Source organism: Seriola dumerili, unplaced genomic scaffold (assembly GCF_002260705.1).
Source record: "Seriola dumerili isolate Sdu_G_001 unplaced genomic scaffold, Sdu_1.0 BDQW01000216.1, whole genome shotgun sequence".
NCBI classification, from domain to species: Eukaryota; Metazoa; Chordata; class Actinopteri; order Carangiformes; family Carangidae; genus Seriola; species Seriola dumerili.
The window spans coordinates 3,082,736-3,109,724 of NW_019174471.1; the positions used below are offsets into that span (position 1 = coordinate 3,082,736).

The 26,989-nt window shown below is 43.4% G+C and overlaps 1 protein-coding gene across 1 annotated transcript in view; it reads right to left on the minus strand.

The window, feature by feature from the left end:
- The window catches only part of LOC111228205 (partitioning defective 3 homolog), a 368,887-nt gene that overhangs the window by 63,328 nt on the left and 278,570 nt on the right, over window positions 1-26,989 (minus strand). Inside the window, exons 21-22 of the mRNA XM_022754021.1 lie at window positions 19,222-19,350; window positions 10,946-11,248 (exon numbers count right to left, since the gene is read on the minus strand). Coding sequence (XP_022609742.1) covers window positions 10,946-11,248; window positions 19,222-19,350 — 432 coding nt within the window. The remainder of the gene's footprint in view (window positions 1-10,945; window positions 11,249-19,221; window positions 19,351-26,989) is intronic.

Here is a 26,989-nt window from a genome sequence, read left to right on the forward strand (position 1 = left end):
TAAAACACAGCCATTATCCTGGGTAAAACTGACTGCAGGTCAGCCTGGCAGTGAGCCTTTAATGATGGCCATACCACTGCAGGATGGGGATTATTTTTTATGTTTAATCACGGCAGAGAGGACAAGTGTTTCTGGTACGACATGTCTCACTGGGACACTTACATTCAGCCCACAGAAGCTGTAAAGCTAAAGGCTGGTGAAGTGGAGGGAGCTCACAGTCACACAGGTGGTAATAACCAACAGTAACACATGTACCTTGCACTACAGACGTGCACAGGTCTGAAAAATGTCCATTATAAGCATCTTAAATCCATATTGTAATAGCAGAAAAAAATATGAATTTGCAGCACTAAATAATTTTGAAAGTTCTGTTGCTTCTTCAGTTGCCAGTAAGTGCCGGCCTTTTAATAAGAAGATATTTACTGTGTGATTCCAGGAAGGAGAAGAACAGGAAAATGTGAGGGAAAGGAAAAGTAGAGCTTATGACCAGGGACTTGCATTGGTCCAATCAGTGAACCAATTCAATTGGGCTGACTAGGTTAAAATTCCTTTGTTATTAACTTCCCCAGTAATTTCTCCCGGCATAAACAAACTCCACCAATCACAGCGGTTACAGCGGAAACTGAGAGCTACTTATGTGAATTCCTTGAATGCGACTCTATATCTTTGAAAACACGCCAGGCCCTAAGACCTTTGGCTCCACGCTCATCCCTGATGACATCATGGGCCCATTACCGCGCACCAACAAGGCCATGTGCTGCCATTACTATGTTGCAAGGGGCTAAGAGCATTTTTACTGACATGCTGATGGCATTAGCTGGTGGCTCTCGCAGGCAACAACTACAGCCTATGCTGAACAGAAACCTACAGAGAAGCCCCAAGGCTTTCCCTGGTATATTCTGCTTTAATTCTATTCCACCTGCGTGGAGTGAAAAGTCATGAAACGAGCTGTATGACCTCAGGTGATACATCCGACTGACACGTATGGAGATCAAACCGTCAAGTTAGAAAAGCTTGTGGCTGTCAAATAATATAACATGAACATGAAAAGCAAATAAATAATTTCTACTATGAAATTTAAAAGCATAAACATTGGTTTTATTTTAAAGGATGATATGTCTCCTGCTTCGTCTCTGCATTGGCCTTTTATGAACTTCCCTTTTATGCTACAATATACTGTAGCTTCCAAATAGGTCACTACAACAGCTATTCATCCACACTGCATTGTTATCAACTTGTTAAATTAGAATGGACCTCCATTATATAAGAAACAAATTACTTTTCCAGACGTGTTGTGAAAGGCCTACATTTTTCCAAAGCAAATGACAAATTTTGTCCAAAACTTTCAAAAGACTTTTCACATGAACAGCAGAAAAAAATGGTGGTGGTTTTCACTATTTCAGTACCTCCTCATGAGTCAATCTCAAATATTGGAATGAGGCTTAAGACAGATGGAATGTGTCACTGGCTGGTCTCGTGGATTTGGGATGTATTCACCCATTCAGCTCCCTGTAATTACAAAGGCTCTCGCTGAGATCCGATTTGCCGCTGGGAGCTTGTTCAAGGCACAGGGATTGGAACGACAATGGCGCAGTCCGACAAAGGAATATGGATACTGCTCTTAAAATAGAGGGAACTAATGCTGTTTTGTGTTGAGTGCACAGGCTCGCTGGCTCAGATGTGGGCAAGGTAAATTTAATTATGTGCCCCGTACGCACTGGCTGGCTTTCGATTAGAACGGACTAACTTCTTGATGCAGTTGTACTCCAGCAACCACTTTGAGAAGTGTTCGTGACACAGTTTGGTAATTGATGCAGGAGCCACTGGTCAGCGCTAAACTTTTGAGCTCAAATCTCTACTGTCTAAAGTGTTTAGTGGGCTCGTCCATTCATAATGCTTTGCATTTTTAATAGCAAATATGAGTGGGGTTCTGTGATTACTGCATTAAGCAAATGACAGTTGAGGGTAGCGAGAAATTTTTTTTTTTGTTTTATTGTACTTATTGTACCAATACCTGAACCACTGATTTAATGCTAAAGCTGCAAATAGCAGATATTTTGTGCTGTTGCTTTTAAAAGGACAATTAACAAAATCTCAAACAACATGAATTTGTAAAACTGGAATTTTGCCCAGAAAACATGCAGAGAAGTGGAAGCTAGTGAGAGATATGAGGGCAGGCAAATGGCTTGATGTTTGGTGGTCCCTGGTTGGCCCTCAGTCGGCATGCTGCTCAGGATGCAGGAAAAAGAAATGAAGTGTGAGGATGAAATCTACTTCAGGGAGCAGAGACTTGGGGACATTTATGTTTGGAACAGTTGATATGGTGGCGATATGGTGAGGTTCTGGTGATTTGTAAGAGAAAAGATGTTGAACTAAATATGTTAGTTCAACAGTTGAGAAAATGTAGTTCCAAAGGAAAGGGCTGTTTGATGACATGATAAGGTGGTGAAAATATTCAAAATATAGCATACGCTTTAAGTGATATTTTTTCTGTCTGCGGGCACTTTTGTAAAGTGGCTAAAACACATTTTCTCTGGATGACCTCATCGACAGCTGCACATCACTCAGCTTCTGTGCCGGTACTTCTGTCTACTTCTCTAAACTGAGAGCGCACCGATCCAAAGCCACTGCAGGTAATACACTGACTATAAATGTAAGTACCTCACACAAACCCACGTTAAATAACCCAAACTATCACTTTAAGATCCCTTTAAAATACAAGATTTTAATCTGTATTTCAATGGAGATTTTAATGACTATATTTTCAGGTTCTTTGCGATGGCCTGAACATATTTCTCGGAAAAAGTGATGAAATATATACAGTATCTCACAGTGTTACTGTGCAAGTTTCCAAGCGGTATGAGAATATATAGTTCTTCTTTCTAAAATCTGGACTGATCTATAGAGATGAATATAACAACTCATTGGAGGTGTGAACCTACGTTTCTAGCCATGGGCTAACTTTCATCATCTCGACAACACTAACTGGTTATTTTTTAATTTTGGATGAAGGCTAATATTGACTTGATACGACAACAAAATGATTGGTCTAATCCTTTCTTCTTGTATTCACTTTATTCAAAGCTGTTTAATATTCTTTTTGATCAGCCAGAACTACTGCGCCTTATTCTGTTGGGCTCTGCTTTGTAGTCGCATTTCAGTTCTTCTTTTGCCCCGTCTGTGCTCTGCTGTCTTCCACAAGTTATACTTACAGCGAGAAGGGAAGCCCTAAAGACTCCCCGATGGCTCCAGCAGCTTTCACTTTACAGTAAACAATAACTTCCCTGGCCTCACTTCACTGGCTGCCAGACATCAGCGCACAGAGGGAAAAATGAAGCAGTTAGCATCCCAGCCTGACACGCTGAGGCCGCTCTCGCGTGTGTTTGTGTGTGTTTACATTTACTGCGACTGAAGAGAGAGAGATGAAAGCAAGGTGAGGGGGATGAGGAGGCGTGAGAGTCATCTGCTTACCGACACGGTTCATAGTGCAAACTCACGCGCCGCAGCCACCTGCCTCTCAATCACATTCCTCACCTGATCTATTTCTGGAGTGCCTGTGTGAGAGCGGCGGGGGTAGCTGGGGATGAAAGCAGCGATGCTACGTTAGTGGAGAGGACCCGTGATTAGTTTATGAAATTGGGTTATCTATCATGTGAAGTTTCTCACAGAGGAACCCCATATTCACGTAACAGGCACACCACGGTGTGTGTTATTCCATCAAAATGGGTTTCTCAGCGACTGAATTCGGAGAAAGTACATCCCACATTTTCTAACAGCATGCTCTCTGTGTGCTTTCTCCCAATTAGTCGCTGTGACATTTTCAAAACAAATCATCAAATTCATTATAAATTGTAGAGGAAAAGAAAAGATGCCATGCCCGGCGAAAGCTTCAGGCATCGGCAGCATTCAGGAGAGTTGGGGGGGGGGGGGGGGATTATCTGTCTATTTGCAGCTGCTGATTGCCAGGAATGAGATGCCCTCTGGTACTGATCAACAAACTAGGCATTGGCGGCCCTCAGCCATATTCAACCCCCCCCCCATTTCCATGTCCCATTTCGTCTGCTGGGGTACAGCTGCCCTAAATGGCACGCTCCCCTCCTTTCCTTTCATCTTCTTGTAAAAATTCATTAGGTACTGTATGCATGTCTTCCAGGCTTCCAAATTGAAGGACGTTGATAAAATATGTACTGTACGTGCAACCTTAATCAGCTTGATCCACTTGATGTAGTTGAAGGCGCGATGGGTCTATATTTCTCCCTCTCTCTCTCCCTCCCTCTCTCTCTCTTTTGCGATCTGCTTTCAGGCTGTTTGCTTTCTTAAATGAACGTAATGGTACAAACGGAGGATAAATTGCCTTCTTGTGCTCCATCTCATCACATCTGTCCCACAGGGCCCTCTCCGAAGCAGGAGGATAAAAAAAAAAAAAATGAACACAGACTAGGAAAATAATTCACTTGCTTTGCCTGGGAGATACACATTGCTATCTGTGTAGAGTCCCTGCGATAAGGCTGATGTGCATTTGGTGCATTAGGCCTCCTGCACTATCGCCTCAGCACAGAACAGGCTGAGAGTAAAGGGCAAAAGTCAGTGCACAAATGTGTGTGTGTGGTGTGTGTGTGTGTGTGTGTGTGTATCGGACTCGCTCCCTCATTTTGTAACCTACCTCCAGGGGTTTACACTGGGCTTTTCCAAAGCTGTGTGGGGACTGAAACAGCACCTACACAGGTTTACCGGGCGCAGCGGATGTCCTGCAGACGGCGGTGACGACAGCTGACCCGAGGATTCACGCGGGCTCATTCATTACACCGCCAGCTCTCTCAACAGGAGCTAACATTCCAGATGAACTCTCCCCATTACCTCAGTGTCCCTTTTTTATTCTCAATTAGAGCGGGAGAAGGCACTACTCCAGACATCCACTGTGACACTAATTTCACACCCACACAGGGACGCTCACAGGGAGTAATGGAAAACGCTGGTGGATGTCAGAGACAAACAAAAGGCAGCGCCAAAACATGCTGCCATGGCTCTGGGAGTAAAATGTGATGCAGTCAGCATCGTTCCCGAAGTCTTCTTCAGCTTGGTATCCTACAAGAGGTGAAGGAGCTGGATACCCCAGACAAAACACCCTGGAATAACTGGGATACTGATGATCAAGTAAAATGGAATTCGTTACCAGTAATGTATGTGTCACATTAAAGCAAACTGGTCCTTGATGCTAGACATATCAGTTTTACTCCCATGGGAACTGGGAGAAAACGTCATTAGAGACGTGCGAGCTGTTATTAAAGTCTTTACGCAAATGCAGAGGTCATAAAAGATTCATTTGTTTACCAGTGAATTATTGAGAGGAAGGATTTAATCAAATTTACAGATGTTGCAGTCAGAAAGTGCTGCTAATCTCACTTTGATTGCATCCAAATGAAAATATAGACAATAAAAATCAGAGAGACTGATTGTTGATTGTAGAGTTAATTACAGGCGCCAAATAAGAGATAGCAAACAATAAAAAAATGTGATTATTTCAGATTGGCTCAGTGATGATCTGATGAAGGTGGAACATTGTTGCTCATCGTAACTGACTCTCCTTCTGCATTACTTTAATGGAGTCATCCAGTGGTCCATTCAGACAGTACAGTGCAGAATAAAACCAAATGATTGTGTATCCCCATAGGAAAAGTGCAGCTATGTTTCTTCAGCCAAAAAACATGATGAGGATGATAAGAGACAACGAAGAAAACAAAAATCTTAACGATGATTATCCAAACGAAGGTGAGGATAAAAGCTCCATCAGCCTGTGGCTCATTACATATTAACATTTCCCACCTCACATGTCAACCGCGGGTGGTGAAGTGGCGAGAGCGAGGGGAGGAATCCTCACAAACTTTCACCCGAGATGAAAAGCCTGACCTTTTATCAGCACTGGAAAAATGCATTAGCTACCTCATAATCCAATTTCAAGACCATGCAAAGTGGAGGTTTTGACTGAATTTCAGTGTGGAGAGAGCAAGGGGGGAAAACAGCCCAGTGAGTGTTTCTTTAGGTGAGGATCTTTGGGTTCTTTTTCTCTCCCTGCTCTCTGCCTGCCAGGCTTTCTGGGGCTGCCGAGTTGCAGAGGACTTCAAGGGCTTTGCACCGCCGAGCTCCGTGAGCTCCATATCTTTTTCCTCCTTTCCTCCCTTGCCTCCCCCCTCCACCTCTTCCTCTCTGTGTCTCTCCGACTCTTTCTCATGCCCATGCTCTGCGGAGCTTTAGAAACTCGACTGGGTAATGGGAGCAGCAGTCAATCAAACTGCGGTTTCAAAAGGTGATGCTTTGTTTCACGCTTGCTTCCCACAAATCCCATCGAGCCTGGCACCTGTCAGATTGTCGTTCTGAAACGCAGCATCCAACGCCAGTCACCCAAACCCCATGGTTCCTGGGCAGATGGAGGGGTTGACTTGTCAGCTGCCTGTCAAGAAATGAGGTCATTCCATTTTGCTAGGTCTACCTTTTTTAATAAGGCGAAAAAAAAACAACAAAAAAAAACAACTGAAAAAGAAAACACTGAGTTGAGGTGTTTACTACTAGCCCACTTTCATGTAAACTTTGTAACAGACAGAGTAGAATTCATGCTCCAGGTTTTAGGGGGGAAAATGATATTTACGTTTGCTTTATATAAGATTTTAACAAAACCGAACATGAGCAAATCCTAGATTTCTATTGGTGCCCTTCAGTTTTACTGAGTCTGACAGCACTGTCAAAACACCACCGGTGCTGCCAGCTCTAATAACGTGGAGGTTGGTAATAAATTGTCAAATGAGTTCTTGTTGTACCGTGATCTCGTAGAGGAACAGTAAAACCTGATACGGCAGAATGGACAGGATCTCCGTCTGCCCAGAGCGACCGGGGGTCCTCGTATCTCCAAGGGTTTATGAGCTCAGGTCTGACTCATTCCAGTTTTACAGTCACAGTGACCTTCCCATTAGGGCTCCATTATCAAAGGTCTATTAGCGAGAGAGGCGTATTCCCAGGCTATTTATCCATCTGCAGCTTCTTCATATGAACTGTAGTGGATAAACAAGGGTGCAGCTTTGAAACCCTTGGCCAGTCATGGGTGAATGCCTTTATTATGGCATAAAATGAACACACATGTGCATAAACACATGAGACATAATTAGAGTCCAAGATGCAAAAACTACAATGTACAGTTACTGGCAATTGCAGGCATTTGGACCCCACGTCCTCTAAAAAGGAATACCTCCCTACATCAACCGAAGGGCCCCTAAGTGTCTCTAATTAGTTGACTGGATCTAAAGAACCTTCTTCTATTTGACTAAAATGTTGTGTTTTAATGACAGCACCGAGGATGTACAGTAAACAAACTGATGGGAACCCAGACTCCTGGGTGCGCTCGCACTGTTTGATGTCTTTCCAGCTATGCTAATGTTTGACTAGGTGGCTTTTTAGATGAAAGACACTGATTAGCTCAGATGTAGTCATCCTCCAACACACTTGCTGCCTCTGTTCAGCATTCGGGGGTGTTTTTCCCAGCAAGGGCCGAAAAAAATAAAGGAAGGCTGTCAGCTAATTTCAACTCAATTTACTGCCGTTTACTTGGTCCCTGGAACCAATTTTTACAAGATAAGATTTTTGCAGTTGTGCTATGCTTCTAGAAGTCATATGATAATCAGCAGATGGCTTCCACTATGGTTATATTCCCATAAAACATTATTTACTATGCTGTAGGAGACTGTGGAAGCTAGCCGACGACAGAGCGCTGGTTTATTCTGTTTCTATACTGTGTTTTTGTAAAATATACAAGATAAAAACAAAACTTCCCTGCATGGCATGAAATGCAAGAATCTCAAACTTCTTTTGAAACAATTTTATCGGTTGAAAACTGCATCACTGCACACTGGAAATAAAAGTATGTGTTTCTGTATGTTGTTTAAGTTCATTCAGCGTGTGTTACAAGGTAATGGCTTGCTATCAGATGTATGACCATGGGACAAAACTGCACCAGAAAATAACTCAAATATCCCTGTGAGGTGGGATCCTTAATCTGCCCCCTTTGATCACAGCGCGTTTCTCTGGGGTCAACCTCAGAAGGCGGTAGCAGTATCCAGGTCAGAGTTAAATGCTGCTCATTCTTCTCTTTCATACTGAAGACTTACTGACAGCCAGGAATCAGCAGCCTTCCCTGGGCAATCCCCATCTATTTCCTTTTCCTGAACCTTCAAACAGGAGGTTCATGTTATCTCTGCAGCTCTGGGTTAAGTAGCGGCAGCAGGATAAAAAATGAAAAACTGTAAGCCATACAGGATCTGTATGTGGCAAAACAAAAGTTCTGAGACCAATTTTTCCGTCTTGGTACATGGAACAGTCAGAAATGATTGAAAATTCTGTTATGCTGGCACTTTATACCAAGAAAGTTCTATTAAGTTTAATTTAGAAATGCAAATTACTGTTTATATTTGTTATGATATGAAAGTGACGGGAGTCTTGAATCTGAATGTCTTTCAAGCTCCTTTTTGCAAATCGTAAATAGAAAGCCTCTGAGCTAAATAAGAACCAGTGCATATTATTATATCTCAAAGGCAGCAAGACAAATATTACAGGCATACAGCCGGGCTGGCATACACAAGATATGCAAAGCAGCGAGAGGTGCAAAACAAAAAAGCAGTGTTGAACATGCAGTGCATATTTCAAATCAAATAACAACCCTTGCGACAGCTAATCCTGTCCCTGAAAGTAAAACTGCACACTGCGCTATCAATACTGACGGCTCAGACCCCAAACCAAACATAAGCTTGTACGTATGATTAACATTCAACACTGAGCTTTCTATGCTGAAATAACCCCCATGAAGGTGAGAACTCACTATTTCCAAGAAACTGCTAAAACAAGAGAAAGGGAAAGAAAAGATAAGACAGGTTCTTTTTATGTTTGTTTTTTTTTTGATACCAATGAATTTCAGAGACGGCCTCATAAATAGTATAATGTGTCTGTATTCCATTCCAAGAAGATATTATGCTAATTTGTGACATAAAAACAACAGAAATATGGAACAGCTTTCAGATGGTCAGAGGAAATTTGGCCAAATCTGAATAAACCTAAGCAACCACTGAAAATGTATTTTAAAAAAGTTATATCAAAGCAACAAAGCATCTGTTTAAAATCAGACCCTTCATGCAGGAGGAACTTTGCCTTTAGCAGATTGCTATTAATATTCACTCTTAGGCTACGGTATCACTACTGTATCCCTGCACAGAGCTTATTGATATTCCCAGCGAGAATCAATAGCTCCATGTCTATCACTGACCAACATCTTAAGAGTCTTGTGATCCAAATGCACATGCTGACTGAATACCAATCAAGCCCTACATTACCTTCCTTTTTTTCAACCAGCTGCCAGGCTTATCATCAACTCCTTGTGTTGGAAGTGGGATAGTTTACAGTAGGCAGCTGTTATGACGCAGCAGGGCTATCCTGAGGAAACACGTGGAGGTAACCTTCACTTTGGACATATGGATCAGTGGCCTTCGCTGAGCCCCAGATGTATTGGCACATGGATTTAGCCGGCTATGGGAGAGGCCAGATAACCTTGTCATATCTACTCTGGCTGCCATGGGAGGGTAACAGGATGGAGATTCTACCTCTGCGAATCCTTTTAGAAACATACACACTCTCTCATGGAGGCGCTCTCTCTTGATCGCAACACAGTAAAGTAATTCACACACTCCACCACCACGTGAGCCTAGCAGTGAAAGGTCACAAGCCCCCCCCCCCCACTGAGTGACAGCTGTCAATCACAGCAGGTAGGTATTATCCGATCCATTTGTAATACTAGTCTCCTGACTCAAGTCCTCATAGCACTTCCCGCACAGCAGAGGACTACTCATTCAGAACGGAGCAGTAAAATATATGCAAACAACAACAACTTGTATTTTTGAAACCGAGATGTGCAGCGGGTCATCAACACATCAAGATTTAAGAAAGCTGAATTGTTAGGGTTAAAGTAAATAATACTTCTGATGCGGCCAAGATATTGTAGGTATCATAATTTTACTTTTTTCACTTTTTCACCATTTTCTACAATTTAAATTTGTTGTTTAAAGATTTTCACTAGCAAGTGTACAGTGCAAGGTCCTTGGTGTGCTGATGACAAGTCGAGACAGTTATATTGATTTAGATGTGGTTGGACTTTGTTGTTCATGCAAAATTCATAAGTTCTGTTGAGTGCAAACTGAGTCGTCGGGCTGTACGTGTCTATCTTTGGGGATCTAACACTGCTTGTCGGCAATGCATGTAATGAGCTAAGTCACTTTCACTCACAGCACAAGAAACCATGATCCTTGTTTCCATTCCATGTTTGCTGAGGCTGAAAAGGTGGATAAAGAAATAAAAACATACAAGATGACTTCTCATGCTCTGCATGGCGTTGTCATCACATCAGAAATTCGTGTTGACATGCAGGTTATGAGCGATGCAAACCCCCCCACCCCCCCAGCGACCAAAAACTCAACTCAGATACAGCGTGACTCTCTGAGAAAGGTGTGCGAGGGGCCGGGGAGGATTACTTGTGGATCCAAGGATAATGAAAAAAAAAAAAAAAGACACTGCCTGATATTAAATTCTAACACATGGAGAATTACTGATAGGCTGCTGGTGTTGTTTTACCTTGTCTGTGGATTCTGCCTGCTCGCCCTGCGGGAGAAGCCGGTGATAACACTGTGTAAAATTCATTGCTTTTCTGTGCAGCATGATGTGTCACCCATGACACGTAGAAGTGAACAAATAATGTCAAACAACTGGTTCTACATTATAGATGAGGTGTAAATGAACTAGATTGTCGCACGAGCGCCAGCGACAAAGCTAGTTGGGGTCGTTTTGAGCGAACCAGAATCGTAGCAGTAACCTTGCAGCACCTGTGTATGGATTCTTTTTTGTTTCGGTTGCTCCCTACCTGTCTGGAGCTGCAGGCCGTCCATTGCGAGGCTTGTTGACCTGGGCGTACAGAGCTTCCAGGGGTGGACCGTTGTCCGGAAGGCTCAAAGGGAGGTGAGGGCTCTGGGGACTTTGAGGGAGGTGGTAGTGGTGGTTGTAAGGGTCCATGCTGCTGCTATCTACCGACGAGTCTAATGATCCGATGCCAGCGTAGGTGTGCTCTTCATCTGAGCTGAAGGTGCGGCTGACAACATCTTGGATCTCGGCATACTCCCTCTCCTTGGCCTGCCTCTCCCGGAGTTCCCGCGTCTTGGCCTGAATTCTGTGAAAAAACAGTGAAGAGAAAAATGACTGTTTGTTTATTTTCTGAATCATCTGGTAAAAATGTTGCACAGAAATGTTATAATTCAATATACGTTCCTCAGTGGGAAAAAGTAAGGATTTTACAAACCTAGAAACTGTGACGAGGATACCCTTCCTCTAATTCAGACAAAAATACATTCGATGAGTCAAAATTTTGTGACGTTCAGAAGATCAGCCTGATGAATTTTTAAGAAGTTTCAAGTATTTTTTAATATTGTCTGTAAAATGTTACTAGCTGCTCTTCATTTCAGCGCAAATATTATCCAATATTAATCAATACATAAAAGATTCTTTCTATATTTTCCAGACAGTGAGTTTCTTTATTTTTTGATATTTGTTCTGGCTCTGCTGATCAAACGAAAACGTTTTCATAAAATTAGCCCTGGGAACCGAGGCAATTTTGATTAATTAAAAATTACACACATTTATTTGTGAAGAATAAATGTACCTAGTAGGAGAGCCAGAGATATTTAATGGTATGTGAGGTATTTGGTGCAAGTGCTTAAGAAATGCAAGGAGGCAACACGGCAGAAACAGACAAGGGTAAGACCACGCAGAATATTCCATCCAAGATTCGAGAGGCCTCCAGCAGCATATCAAGTTTTAAGTTTAATCCTAGATATTGATCAGTCCGGACTTGAGAGAGGCCACTCCTCCTAAAACTTCTAAAGTGGCTTTCTTCTCCTAAGTGACAGGTAATGAGGATAGAGAAAAATACCTTCCCCTGTAGAAGGAGAAGCCAAGCAGTAGTATTGAAATATGTGGGTGGAGATGAGTGGACTGATCTTATCCTCTCACGAGAGGAGCTGGGAGGGAAACAGTCAGACCTCCTCTTCCTCCTTCCCCACCCCTCCCTCTCCCTCCGTGCTCGTTCCTCTCCCCGGGACCACTTCCACACAACAGAGCCTTTCACAGGACCTTTCCTGTCTCAGAGAATGGTTCCATGTGAATGCCCATCTGTCCGCAGCTAACAAGACTCAGTCATGGTGTTGCACGGGAGCGAGGAGAGCTGGCATTGTAGGAGCAGGGAGGTGGACGTTGGGGAGTGGAGAGGAGAAGGGGTGAGGACAGGCGGAGGTGGAGGAGGGTGGGGGGGGGTTTGACCTCCCACTGCGGTGACCCTGGCAGCAGCCACCAGACTGCTCACTGGTTCCAGATGTTGTATTCCCGCTGTAGGGTAACACACATCTCACACACATGGATACAAGCACGCTACCTCCCACTGGCGCTAGACTTCCCTATTACCTCAGGTCATAACTGACCTCTGACCCCCCCCACTGCTGCTCCTCACAGATGATTGACAGGTTTAGAACTGAGCGAAAATCCCCCCTAGCCTAACTTTCTCTCCCATGTCTGTGTATTTTAATAACAGTAATCACATTTCAAACAATCACCATTTTTCAGTGCCGGATTAACCCAATTCCCACATCCTACCCATAGACTGCCTTGTTTATTTTTAGCCGCCAAAAATCCCATTTTCTCAGCATTATCTGTGGAATGAGATTTTGATGAAGGCCTGATGCAATGTTGCATGATGTGCAGTCATCTGTAAAGCCTCTAAGCCGGTCTGGTGTCTTCTTGCATCGTCGCGGACCAGGTACGGCACGGAAATGATCAACTCGGAGCACGGTTGTTGATACCCGGTGTAATCTCACTTTAGTTTGTGCTGTCAGGAAATAAAACACAGGCCTTACAGGGCGGAAAACACTAATTCCCAGAAGCCTTTTCACCTGCCATCTGGCTAAAGTGATGTCAGATCTCTGCCAGGAAGGACCAGACAATGATGTTACCACAGGTTCACGGAAGTCCACTGGGATCTCAAGCCCCTCTGGCGTTTTATGGACTAATCAGATTCATAAAAACGGCGATATTGACATTTGGGATGAGATAATGGCCTTGGCTAGACTGGCGACATGAAGCTAAAAGAGAGAGACTTCTCCTCCTGGCCTCAGGAGTCTGACATGGATAAAGCTAATAGGTGCATTTCAATAAAAGGATATCAACAGGCAAAAATGCCGTAAAACAAAAAACGCTGTTGTCATTAGAGCCATCCCGTGTTGTCACTTGCTCTTATGAACTCACCAACTTTCAAAATAAGTTTTTGTTTCAAGCCATGACATCTGGGAGAAAGGTCGTGGCTCTTTTTGTCAAACAAAAGATCCGTCTGTGTGTGTTTGTACAGAAAACATATCCACAATCCGAACCTGTCAGTCTGCCGTGAGAGGCCAATTTCAACATGTTCTTGCTGTCAGAAAGAAAAGCCCGATAATGATACAGTGTTAAGTTTCCGTCCTTGGCCCAGGTGGCTGTGGGTCTCTGTGGCGTATTTTCTGCCAGATGACTTCTACTGATGTGTGAAGAATAAAACATGTAATAAAAATTACATGTACAGTATACGGATCTACTTTGCATTAGAAAAAAATGCCAGCGTTCACTTTCCGAAGCGAATCCCCCTGACTATTTATCTGGTGCCGCGAGCAGGTGTGTGTTGGAAATTTCAGAAATTGAATTTATCCTGTAAAATAGCTCATAGTCCAATAATAGGACTGCAACAAAATGTGCCAATCATGGTTTTCAGAGGACGAGTCCGAATAACTTTGGTGTGCTTTTTACTTTTCGTCTGGTGGAACGATGTGAAACGTCTCAACAGCTGTTAGATTGCTGTGAAATTCAGTCCAGACATCCGGGTTCCCCTCAGGGTGAATTGTAATTATCATCTTTTTCAATTAGCACCATCAGGTCAAACTTTTAATTTGTCCAACACTTTGGTTTTTGACCAAAAAAAAAAAAAAAAAGCATAGTGACATTCCCATTAACCTCAAGTGTAGCGCTAATTAGCAAATGTTATTATGCTAAAACACTAAATTTAGATGATGACCGATGTGATCATTATACCTACTAAACATATTAGCGCTGTGACATTAGAATACAGGCCGAGCTCTAAACAAAGCTGTGACTAAGTACAGTCTCGCAGAGATGTAGTCTGGCTGTAGACACTTGTTTCATCAACATAAGGAAACATTTATGATGAATGTAATTCACTTACTACAAAAGTCAACCCTGACTTAAGGCATGAGATAGGATGCATTGCCTTTTTTTTTTATCCAAAACCAAGACATTAAAAACATTAACTGACTGCTTAAATAAGCCTAGACCTAAAAACATCTGGAATGCAAAACACTGTCTCTTGTCAAACCCCTTTGCCCTGTATGCCCGTTCTCCTTATTACTGCACAGAAATCATACTGACGACATGAAGAAAAACATTAATATTCATAGTGGAATATAAACGTATTTTATAAGGAACTGGGTTGGAATTTGGTAGCCATTTTTCTGCGCTATAATATTCTCATTAGCTCCTAACTTTCACACCTGCCAACTGCGTTCTTCTTGGGCAACCTGCAACTGCTGCTCCACTTCCAACTCCCTCTCCTTCCCCCGCTTTCTCCTGAGAGACCACCCCCACAATGTACCATATATACTCCATTAGCCAATTAATGGCCCAGCATGTTAACACTGAGGAAAGTGCTGCCCACACTAAACACGTTATTACTGTACAGCCCCAATTACTAGCCCTTCTCCTCTCTTCTCCTCTTACCAGACACTACATCCGAGAGGAGAGGACACTGTAGCTTTTAATGCAATCAGCCTGGGGGAGGTTTCATTTCAAAAAGGGGGACAAGCGAGCTTTAGTGTTTCACAGCAGCCCCCGCTGTGGATTTTAATTTTTGTTTTAATTATACAGATGACAGCAGAAATGATAAGAGTATTACGTCAGTAATTGCTACATTTCTTTTGTGTTGTCCGTGTTTTACTCCACATTCTTAGAAGTAGAATTGACCTCACATGCACCTTTAAATAAAAATGCAACGCTTACTTACTTGGTCTTCATAATAGTGCAGTGGAAAGGCATTTCCTCCAGGCCTGACAGTCTAGACAGTCTAATGCTGAGGCTTTCAGGGCAGTTGAAGTTCAACTCCTAATCCACTGACTGACCATGTCTTCAAGAAAATTATGTGTCAGCCAGATAACAATATTCTTTCTTTAACGTCTGTTCTGTTCATCGTTCTGTTCCCCTGTTTTTTTCCTCCATTCTCCCTAAACTGAGACTGAAAACGGCACCTTCAGGTGAACTAAAAACAGAATTTGTAATGACGCTGTTCATTTCAGTGCATAAACGTGAAAGTAGAAGACTGTTGCATTAAGTAATTGCTTTAACATATTATATAGGTAGAATGAGAAGCCTGGTGTGGACTGGTAGCGACATGTCAGCTTACCACGAGTCCCTGCCTCTCCACGCTGAATAAATCTCATTGTTTATCCAACAGGGCTGTTGTTTTGGACCGACGAAGACAGCAGACTCCTCCATATGCTTGACAGTGTTTAATCTACCCCAAGGGGAGGCTTGGAGGGGGCTGGGTGGGTGGGTGGGGGGGTGTCTGTACTCTCAGACACTCATTTTGAAGTCAACACACTTAGAAGTTTGAAAGCCTGTCTCTTCAATATGCATTGTTACCGCGGTGGATGAAACAGAATGTATTTGCTCTCTAACTTTCTCATCCAGCTGCCTTGAATAGATCTTTCTTTTCAATACCCCCTCATCAAAACATGTTCCATTGTTCTGAAGTGCAGATGGAGGGCAGAACGTATCTGAATCTAATCAAAGTGCAGTAAATGACTCTGCGCGCAGCTGTCTGTGCAGAATCACAAACCTCCGATAGCCAATTTTTTTTTTTTTTTTGTGTGTGTGTTGACACACGGGCCCATAAGAGCGTAATACAATCACAGAGATAATTGTCCAAGTTTCGTGGTGTTAATTCGCAGTGTTAATAATCACATTAACTTGCTGTAGGTATCAATATAATTACAAATGTAATCACACTTCCCAATCAGCCAGTTGTAGCTTCCTTTGAACTTACTATGCAAATGAGCTCAAATAGGATACTGAAATAATGAGATGGTTTGACAAAGTGGAATGATAACGCTGGTGCCACAATCACTGTGAAAAAAAAAAAAAAAAAAACAGAAAGGGAAGAAATCTGCCTTTTGGAAAACTGCTTTATTTTTTGGACACGCTAAGCCTCTGTACGATGAACGTGTTATAATAAAAGACCAAAGTCTCTGACCTTATCCATGTTTGTTGTTTGTCAAAATATGAATTGTGCTGACTGACCTCCTGAAACACTTCTCAAGTTTTGTTTGTCTAGAGTCAGCAGGAAGTCTAACAACAGACAGGAGGAAGCAGGCCACTGCTGAGGAAAAAAAAAAAAAGAGTCAGTGATGTGCTCTGCTGCGGTCTGGGAAACGGGAACAAGGAGAGTGGCAGTGGAGTGCTGGCTGCTGATTAGAAGCCAACCGGAGCCAAGCAGATAAGAGAGAATGGACATCATAATCAGCTGCCACAGAGAAAGACAGAGAGAATGAAGTTCAGTTCAGGCGGAAAATGAGGAAGGAACATTGTCAGGTCGTCTTTGTGTGCTCCCCACTTTGGCCAGGAAAATATAGTTTCAGGGCTAGCATGTGCAGAGATAAGTCGGAGACTGATAGAAGCTCCACCAACACCACCTGCCCTGTGTTTCCTTCCCTCTCTCTCTCTCTTCTCCCCAGCGGCCTCACGTGAATGAGGGCCACAGAAACGGCTTCTCTCCAACCCACCCAGGGTCCAATCAGAGAGCTTGTTGTCTGCAAAGTCCTCTCAACATGAGCCAATCAGATAGGGGTGTCTCGGGTGCTGTCCACAGGCATAAAGAAACCAGAGTAATGGCTGCCCACTGCTGGGTTGAACAGTGGTTTAGAGCAGCCTAACCACGGGATCTAATGCTGCTTTGATGAGATATGAAACAGCCAATCACAGGAGCTGTATAAAAACCTGCCAGATTTTTAGCAAAACAAATGCTGCTGATAACCGCTCCTCATCAAGCCGATGCACTGCACTGTGCTCCAGTAATAAAGTCAAAAGTTTTATGCACTCTCCTCTCCATCATTGTCAGTGGAGCTGCCATAAGAGGCTGACAAGATATCAATGAGGGCAACATTTTTACCCAAAATAAACTCCTTGCGTCTGTTAGGACCGCAGGCCGAACCGTAAATGGCATGAATCATATCAAGGTCATAGTTTTAAATATATAACCAAAGCTGCCTTATTGCAGGGCAGAGAGGGCAGGTTTTATGAATTAATCTGTCTCACCTCTCCGCTGACTCCTATTTTGAATCGCTAAAAGCCCCTGTCAAAACCGTCTGCTTGAATTAATGATCGCTAATGTCAGCCGAGCTGGGAGTTTGGCTGCGGCCCATCCCCGGGTTGCGCGGACAACGTTGTGCCGGCTGACGATTTGCCAGCTTCAGAAACCTGTTACAGTCCGATCCATAATTTCATAAACGCACTCTGAAATGGTCCCGTCTCCGTGGCAGCGGTGTAATCAATCAGAGTGTGTACCTTAAGCGGGGACCTACGACAATCAAGTGCAGCACCCTGGGAGTGCAATATAGTAGTGCAACCAAAAAATACAAGAAGTAATGGATTTCTGAGCTGTCGTCCTGCTGAACCCTAATGCTTTGAATATCGACTTGGCTTCATGGCAGGTTGGTTTATTATTACCCACTGCCATTTCCCTCAGGATTCCCTTTCCATTAAACAAGGGACAATCCTGGCCTAGCTGAGTGATGGGATTTGGGAACAGGTACAAAAAGAAAGAATTAGGTTGCTCTCCAGCACAGGGAGCTGGGACTGGGGCTCACACATGCAGAACGGACACAAACAAGACCGGGAAAGAGAATGTGCTGTAAGACAAAGCAGCAGACAAAGAAATTGGTTGACAGCAGTGAAAGAAAAAGAAGTAGGATTTAAATAGAGTTTGCGTGTTTCTGGGAAAAGCGAGGGTTGTGGACGCGTACCCCACATATCTCATGCCCACCGTGCATCTGTGTTGATTCTGCTGCTTAGCATGACAGTCGTTTGGGAGCTGCTCAAAGGGGGGACAGATCTGGATGGAGAGCCAGGCCCGCTGGTCTCCAGGGCGCACCGAGGGAAATATGTTGGGCCCTCAGCCAGAGGGCTTCGCATCCGCAGCGGAGAGGACCATCACTGCGAGTCATAGCTGAATACCGACAAGAAAGGGGCTACAGCTTTTTCAGTAGGGCCTCCAGATGTTCCATTCAGCAGGGAAGAGGCCCCTTTGTGAGGGTTTTTTTTTTTTTTGTGCTCACACTTTGTTTGTGTTTGTGCTACTGTGCATTTTCGACAGCCATCCATCCTTCTCTCTCTTTCGCTGTAAGAGGGAGTGGTATCAAGCCCTATTGTTTTTATTCAATTAGCTGTCATTACCAACCGCAGTTTGATTACTGAGTTCATTTGGCTGGTGGGGAACAATGGAGGCAGCAAGCTGTCTTTTCATCCACCCTGCCACCAATATTGTCTTCCCTGCTGGAGAGAATTAAATGGGGCTTGTCTGTGAGGGATGAGGCGCACACGGCAAAACCAATGCTTTGCCTAATTCTTCTGGACGTCCTGATGTCCACAAACACCAGAGGACACGGAGCCAAGAGGGCTGGATAGAAAGGAACTGCATATTCTTCAGCGATTAACAACCTGGGAGAGCTGCAGGAGAAGACAAATGCGGAGCTACATCGATTTCACCATTATAATGAGCGCCATTCAATCATGCCAAATCCACAGGGGCCTACGAGCAACATTAGGAGGTCAGTGCCTCTGAATGGCACAGGAAACAACAATCCATAAATGATCTATTTAATGTACTGATATAAAAGAAAAAGGACATTTCACAAATTGACATCTGAGTGCTTTCCCAGAATTCCCCAACCTTGCTCCACCATTTTGTTAATTAGGTAGTTTGCTAATTTTCCTTTCAGCAGTGCCCCCCCCCCCCTTAATTGTTTAGGCTTTTAGCAACCAAAGCCCTGTTGGAGCACTCACCTCTCTTGTTCCAGCCTCATCCGCAGGGTCTCCTCCTCTGACGCCTGCATGTCCTCGGCTTTAGATTTACTGGAACTCTTCCTCTCCATCCTGTCCCCTGGCCGCTCATCCCTCCGGTGCTTTACAAACCTGAGTAAAAGAGAAGGGCAGAGTGGATTTAATTGAGGCCCAGGCTTTACTTTCTTTTTTTTTACAGCAGCAAGTATATTCCTTTGTCCAGGAATTTCATTTGAAATACTCAGTAGGAAATTAAAGTGTCAAACTGTCAAAATCTTCAGATTGGGTTTGTAGAGGGGAAACAGCTCAGGAGTCTCCCTAGGCACCCATTGGTTATTGGAAGAAGAACTTGGCCTTCCTCATATAAATGTAATCAAAATGCAGCAAGCCATATCAGAAAATAACTCAAGACTCCATCCAGGACAGCAGAAAGGATTCAGTGTGCGGTGTTGATAGTAAAGTCAGTGGCTGGGAGAGCTCAGCTCACTGCAGCTGAACAAAACACAAGCAAATAGAAAACATCTCTATCATCGCTGAAAGTACACACAACACAACCAAACACAGAAATGAGAACAGAAGTGTTTCCAAGAGGACACAACAAAGTGGTTAACCCAGCTGGGATGCGCCTGTTGTTCAATGCTTTGTTACTTTTGAAGTTATTGAAGTCGGCTTCTCATCGGCGGTGTTGGAAAATGGGCTAAAATTTATTTTAACATTGTGATCAAATATTATTGCAGATATCTGCTGTTAACCTAGCCTTAGCCTTTTGCTTATTATTAGCTTGTCAATTCATCCCCTGTTCAAAGAGGGGATGAGCTCCCCGTCTCCCCTCCCTCAGCTGTAGAGTTTACTCAGAGTGAGGGGAGCGGTGGCAGCTCATGATTTAGTTTGAGCACGGAGGGAGCAAACTACCTGCAACCCGGGCAAAATGTAGGTGAAGGAAGTGGCATCATTTGTAACTTTCTAGGCGGTGTCGCAAACTTTTACATTTTAATGACGGGAGTGACACACCGGTGGCAGTAAATCCGTGACAGCTTTACAGGAGGTGAGAATAAGCCAAGCCGATGATCGTAAATTCCTCTGGTCGGCCGAGCTCGGTGCTCGGCAAATAAATGACTGGAGACTCTGGCTGTGTGAGGGGTGTGAGAAAATGATGAGGAATAGAAAATAGAAAGGATGCATTCAGTTGACAGGGGTATAGTGCATTTACAGGGCTCCACACTCACAAAAAAACACACACACATATTGTCTAACTCCACTTGCCGAGACTTTATTATTCACAACAATGTGCTTGTGCATAACACTAAGATCAGATGCCAACTTTATACATGTGCATAGAATTTAGGGATAAAAGATAAACTCTCTGATGAGACCAAGAACAGGAAAAGGCAATATCATGAAAGCGTGATGTCATTTCCTGTTGCTCCACAATGAGGCCAGCTGTGGAGGAAGTGCTAAACGGCAGGATACAGAAAAAGGAAGTATTACAGACAGATATCCAGGAAGTGCACATGATGGTCATTTTGCACATGGACATAGACGCACATCTGTACACCATATAGAGCAGATTCAACTTTACTGTATCCTCTGTGATACATGGTGCGTGGTTCTCATATGCACCTGCAAAGCCTAATTAAATAAGTCTATGCAGAACGAAACCACCTGAACACCATGACGATACACGCTGGTGACTGTAACAAAACCTTGAAAATTGCAGTAGAGGGATTATTTTATGAAAGAGGCGAGGATCGGTCACTTCATAGACATGAATGTTGTATTTGAGGTTATGGTGGATGCTTATAATTGCTCAACAAAGACCATAAATTAAAACCAAGTCAGATTCAAAGGTAAATATTGAAAGCTTAGAAGAAGGATGGTACAAACTGTGGAGGTTTGGGAAAACTTGACTCACTTTTTCATTACATCTCAAATCAAAAGCAGAGAACAAGGCACTCGGCAACTGCTGGAGGATATGAGGTGACCTGGAGGCAAAAAGCCAGTACAATATGACAATATGAATATGATTAGAGATGGGGGGGGAGATGATATGCAATCCTGTTTTGATTGCATATCATCTCAACTGTTCTGAAATGCATCTTGGCAATGATAGAGAGATTACACAAGGACAGGACAGAAACAGTATCTGGCTAAAATACTGCCTGAGGAAAAGTTGAGAATGTTCCGATGGAATCGGGGAAACATTGACAGTTAAATGAACTGAAATGCTGAGCAGGAAACCTAACTTCTTTTAAACAAGGAACTACTGGAAATGAGAACGTGCATTCATTTCTGTTTTATGTTTTTGAACTACTGTCACGTTACTGGCTTCAAATGTGAAAACTCAATAAACAATTTAAGTGCTGCAAACCTTGCTGGTTTGATTTTTGACTTTTGAATGTCAAGCCGGTGGAAACCAGGCCACTTATATGAACAAATATGATGATTGTAAAGACAAGGCAATAACAGGAAGTGTACGGGCATGAGGGCATTTGGCCGCAAGTGAAAAGAAATTCAATAAATATAATCACAGTAAAGGACTGGATTTTTATTGAGTGTTTATATAACATAATGTAACTGGATGTTCCTGCATTGTACACACTGACTTTGTTTATGATGTTGCACGTGGGCTTTTTTTTTTTGAGCAGTCCCGTTCAATTTGAGGCGACGGGACAGGAGGAAGCCTTAAGCTCTGCAGTCTCCCAGCCCCACGGTGCTTCACTCCCAGTTTATTTTTACCTTCCTCAGAGCTGAGCTTTATTTGACAGTTTGAAAACTTTCTCCGAAAGCAGAAAAAAAAAAATCACATCAGACAAGGTTGACTTTGGGCCAGTGGAAGTGAATAAATTCATGAAATGGGAGACTGTTTCCCCTCACAGATGTTTATTATTCAACTTTACATTAAAAGCAGCCAGGAGCTTTGTGCAAATGGCTTCTCTGTGGTAGCGGCTGCTTTGGAAGTGTAATCTTTTGAATGTGCTGTGGCCTGGTGGGAGATCCCAGTTTGTGGCTGCGCAGGGAGCCCAGAGGAGGCAGAGGGAGTGATATGTGGGTTCTTTTGTACCACAGATAGCATACATTACCTGATTAATTAATCAACAAATGGCTCTGGTAAGGCATAAAACTCTAGGCGGGGGGTTGGGAATGCTTATAATAGCGAACCTGCTATCTATCACCAGGGCAGGTGGCAGCTTCCCTCACCTCACTTCAAAGACTTTCATTAACTTCCTGAGGAAAATTCACCTTCCTCTTTTCCTTTCTCCAACCCCCCCCCCCCCACCTAATAAAAAAAAAAAAAAAAAAAAACATAAAATAACCGTAAGGGAGACAAACTTCTGCCTTCAGCATTTTTTCTTCTTCTTCTGGATCGACATTAATACAGTTTGGGATTTGTCATAGTGGAACATATTGGCGGATTAGACTGAGCAGGACCCTGGGCGTGCAGTAGTTCCCATATGAAAGGCTATTCCCCCATCGCCGGTGGCTTGAGAAGGAGGGCCCACATCAAAGCGGAGGCGGGGGAAAGGGACGATCCTACCAGAGCTATTAGAAGGCTCGGGACACTTGCCGGTTCATTGGCAACATGGCTCTGCCCTTCACTTGAACAGCCTGAGCCCCGCCAGTGGGGACCATCGTGGAACACAGGATTAGCCACCAAACCATCAATGACGCACAAACTCCAATGTAGTAATTCTACACTTAACATTTTCTCAGCAGGGAGAGAGCTGAGAGAGCCGCGGCAGCACCAGTGTGTGTGTATAAAACTACAAACTGTCTGGACTTTCACACCTGTCTCTGGGAGATAAGTGTCTCATTTGAGAAACAAAGGGAATCAGATAAAAAACAGGAATTACTCTGAGTTCATCTGTGTCAGGAGGGAAGAAAGAAACTTGTTTCTATGAAAACTCTGGAGCCAGTATTGGCACATTGGCATTAATCAGGGCTGGCAGCAGGATACTTGTATTGAGAGTGAGGTTGTTGGGGCCTTGATAATAAGATATTGATTGGCAGCTGCAACTCATGGGTAGAATGACAATGGAGTACCTATAGTATACATTGCAGTTTGGCAAGGAGAACTTATTTTGGTCCAAAGGTCTGACCAGTCAGTTTTTTTGGAATGCAGTTGCACAGCAGTAAAAATACAAACTAGGAATTTTCATTGTATTGTTTAATATCATTTTGATTCCACAGAAGTACATCAGCTATTTGATTTGAGCACGACCACTCATTCTCGACCATGCAGCACAGCAGCAGACCATGTTACCTAAAACCTCTACTCACTAGCCTTTTTCCAGAAGAAGTAGAAAGTGGACATCTGAATTAAGATTATTCTGTTAAATAGCTATTTGACTTGCAATGGTCGCTATTTGAGCAACAGCTGGACGTGTCCATTCAAGCCAGTTGAACAATGATAAGCCATTTACATCCTCATAAAGCTCTGATCTTCTACTGCTTCAGTCCACTGGACCGAAACTCTGTTTAATGATCCGTTCCTAAGCATCTATCTCGCTGTGGCAGACAGCAGGTAAGAGTGATGAATACACAAATGCACCGGGGCTCTCGAAAAAAGACAAAGAACAAATGGGAAGAGAGATGTAGATCGCACAACCACCTGGGTAGAGGGACACTCGGTGAAGATTACATGAGTGCAAACGCACAACAGCTGTGTAAGATGCCGGTTTGATCAGTAGGTTAGTGATATGCACACAGAATCTAGATATGACCTTTAGGCTGCATTCACAGCTCGAGCTGCTCTGTGCTATTCATCACTGTTTGCTCTTGATGATGTCTGATTGGCCATTAAACGTCATTTAGATACGCTAACATGTGTCAGCCATATATGATGTATGCTTTATTAATGCTATAATCGCCACTGATGCAATGAAACATTGAGAGTAAAATTGAAGTGTTCAATCAAAGTGCAGTGGCTTAGGCATCCGCTGACAGCGTCTCATAAAATAAAATGTTTTCAAATACTGATGCACATTAGACATAGCTTAATGTATGACCGGGCTTTACTGTATGTATCTGCTTTCGCTAGAAAAGAAGTCAGTAAATATGTACTCCATTCAATGTGATACATCATCTTAGATCACTGAAAACAGAAGGGTTTATACCACAAGCAGTGGATGCCTCATACATCATCTTCATTGATTTACAGGGTAATAATACCTCAAGGCTGCAGCACAACAGAGGAGTAAAAAAAAACCAAAGACAGAATTTCCACAGAGGGGGAAAAAAAAGGAAATTATGCAAAGCCTCAAAGCCAGTTTGATTGTTACAATCATTTAATCTGCGGAGTAGATTTGAGAGAAGCAAATCTGTTTTGACATCCTCTGTGGGGAATTTTGTGGTTTGCTCACAGGAAGTTGCAAACCTGGGGAGAGAGGACAGCGGCGAGAGCTTCCTCTAACATCTGTGGGTTTTAAAAGTGAATGAAAAGACGTAGTGGGCCGCCGCCTGCTCTAACCTCACAACATCCACCCGTCATATGAGGTGCTCCATCTTTTGATATTATTCAAACCTGCAAATGGAACAGGTGAGTCAGAAAGGAAAAAAAAAATGACGGCATCAGTCTATCAGTTTGAGTAAGTGATGAGAGGATAATTTCAAGGGCAGACAGAGAGAATCATTATGGTTTCTGCTCGGCGAACCTGAAAGTTAATCCAAATCTCCCAGGGCAAAGTCCCCCACAGACGTCTGATGTGGTGCCTGAGCCCACATCCCCTGAAACTGTATTTGTCACTGTCAAGGAGTAAATAAATAACTATGCCTCCACCCCCCCCTCTGCATTTCATTGTGATTTCATTGTGATAATCCATTGTGATAATTTCATTGTGATAATCCATAAAGCACCATAAAAGAAATAAGCTTTTTTTCAAGAGACATTATTATCACCTTATTGATGGCTAAAAGTACACAGAAGAAAGTTAAGACTGGCACACACACACCCACACACAAACAAGGGCATGGCGATACGAAGAGATGCATGATTTTTTACACAGCGCTGCATCCAGGGCAAAACCCTGACAGTGGCATGTAATTTTAATAGTGCCTTGTTAGGAAGGTGAGGCTGTTGGATTTGTCCGTCCTCCTCAAGTGTTGTTGCAGCTGTGGCGAGAAAACACTCTCTACCTGTGGTGAATCACACAGACAGCCTTGTAAAAATATCCAATAAGACAGTCAGAGAAAGACAAAAGGGAATTTTTCTTGCCTATGAATCACACTGTGACCCTGCGATTGTTAACAAGCCTTAAAGGGGCATCGCTATCATCGAGTGGCCTTAATGTTGCCAACCACCAGTTTCCAGGGACACCAACCCCAGAGAAGTATGGGAGGATGTTCTGCAGTCATTCTTCCGGCTTCAAGCCACCACCAGACAATTATCTTCTTCCCTGCGGAACTCATTACCTGCAACCTGTAATGTCAGTCAGCGCTTTCCCTGCTCAGCCAGACTTCTTTTAAACTAGAATCTACTATTAGACGCATCTGTTAAAGGAAGTAAAAGCTTTTTACTTAAGACAGCAACCAGAGATTCATCAGTGAATGTCAGGATAGGGTAACACCTCTTAGGAAACACACCATCTAGTGGTTCATGATATGGATTGTGTCTATAAAATAACACAACTCTTAATGCAGTTGCACATTCCTTTGCCTTTTGACTGGGACTCTGCCTCTTACAGGTCACTGCAAGATATGACATCTCTCTGCTTTCACTTCAGTGGACAAAGGCTCGCGCACACTGAACCAATCGATTTCCTCCTGAGGAAGGGAGGGGGTGTAGAGGAGGAGGAGGGGGTTTGTTGATTGGCTGCAGCTCTGGAGGGAAGCCAGCCCTAATTCCTCCACCGACGGTGTGAAAACAGTGGGGAGAGGTACAGGAGGAGAGGGGATAGGAGTCGAAATGGTTCATGCCGGGTGGGAAAGCGGCGCGCACCGCACTGTGGAGGCATGACATGCATTTATTCATGACATCAGGCCGAGCCCCAGTAGGGGGACGGTGCCACAGGCGAGATGGAGCCAAAATGATTCTCACCAGAAACTTCTGCGACTCTCAGGTCTCCCAGCTGAGCAAAGAAGACACCGTCACGTTCAGAATACTCGGTTTCAGTGACGCTCTACGTGGCGTTTCACCGCACCAAAACAATGAAAAAGGAAAAACAATTTGCAGGTACATGAATTGTATCCCATCTCAGATCATTGTATTTAGATGACAGTCTTTTTCTCAAGCAATAACACTGCCCCCCCCCCCCCCCCCCCCCCCCCCCTGTTTACCATAAAGAGGTTATTCTATGGAAATGAAGATTTTCTGGCTGAAATACAGATGCATAGAAATTGTTGCTATAATACCCTTTCAGAAAATTGTTTTCATCCTTAGATTTATCTTTTTTTTCCTGCTGTGTCAGTCAGTATTTTCAGTTATTTTTGTTACTCTCCCTCCATCTGTCCCCCGCCCTCTCTTCACACTTCTCTGTCAGACTTTATCTTTCTGCCTTGCACTGTTTTTCTTTCAAGCCTGTATGTGTGTCCAATCGCCTGATCAACAACTGCATTCCAGCACTTGTCTACTTGTTAGTAGACATAGATAACCAAAGACAAACAGAGCTTTTTACCTACCACCAACATCAGGAGGAGAAGAGGAAGGGTGAGGACTAAAATAAATACATGTGTGTGAAGAATGGTCAGTCACAGAGAGCCGTGAGGCTATTTTTGGGTGGTATCCCATCCTACAGATACTTCATTGTTTGTTTGTGGCATTATATGTGAATATGTG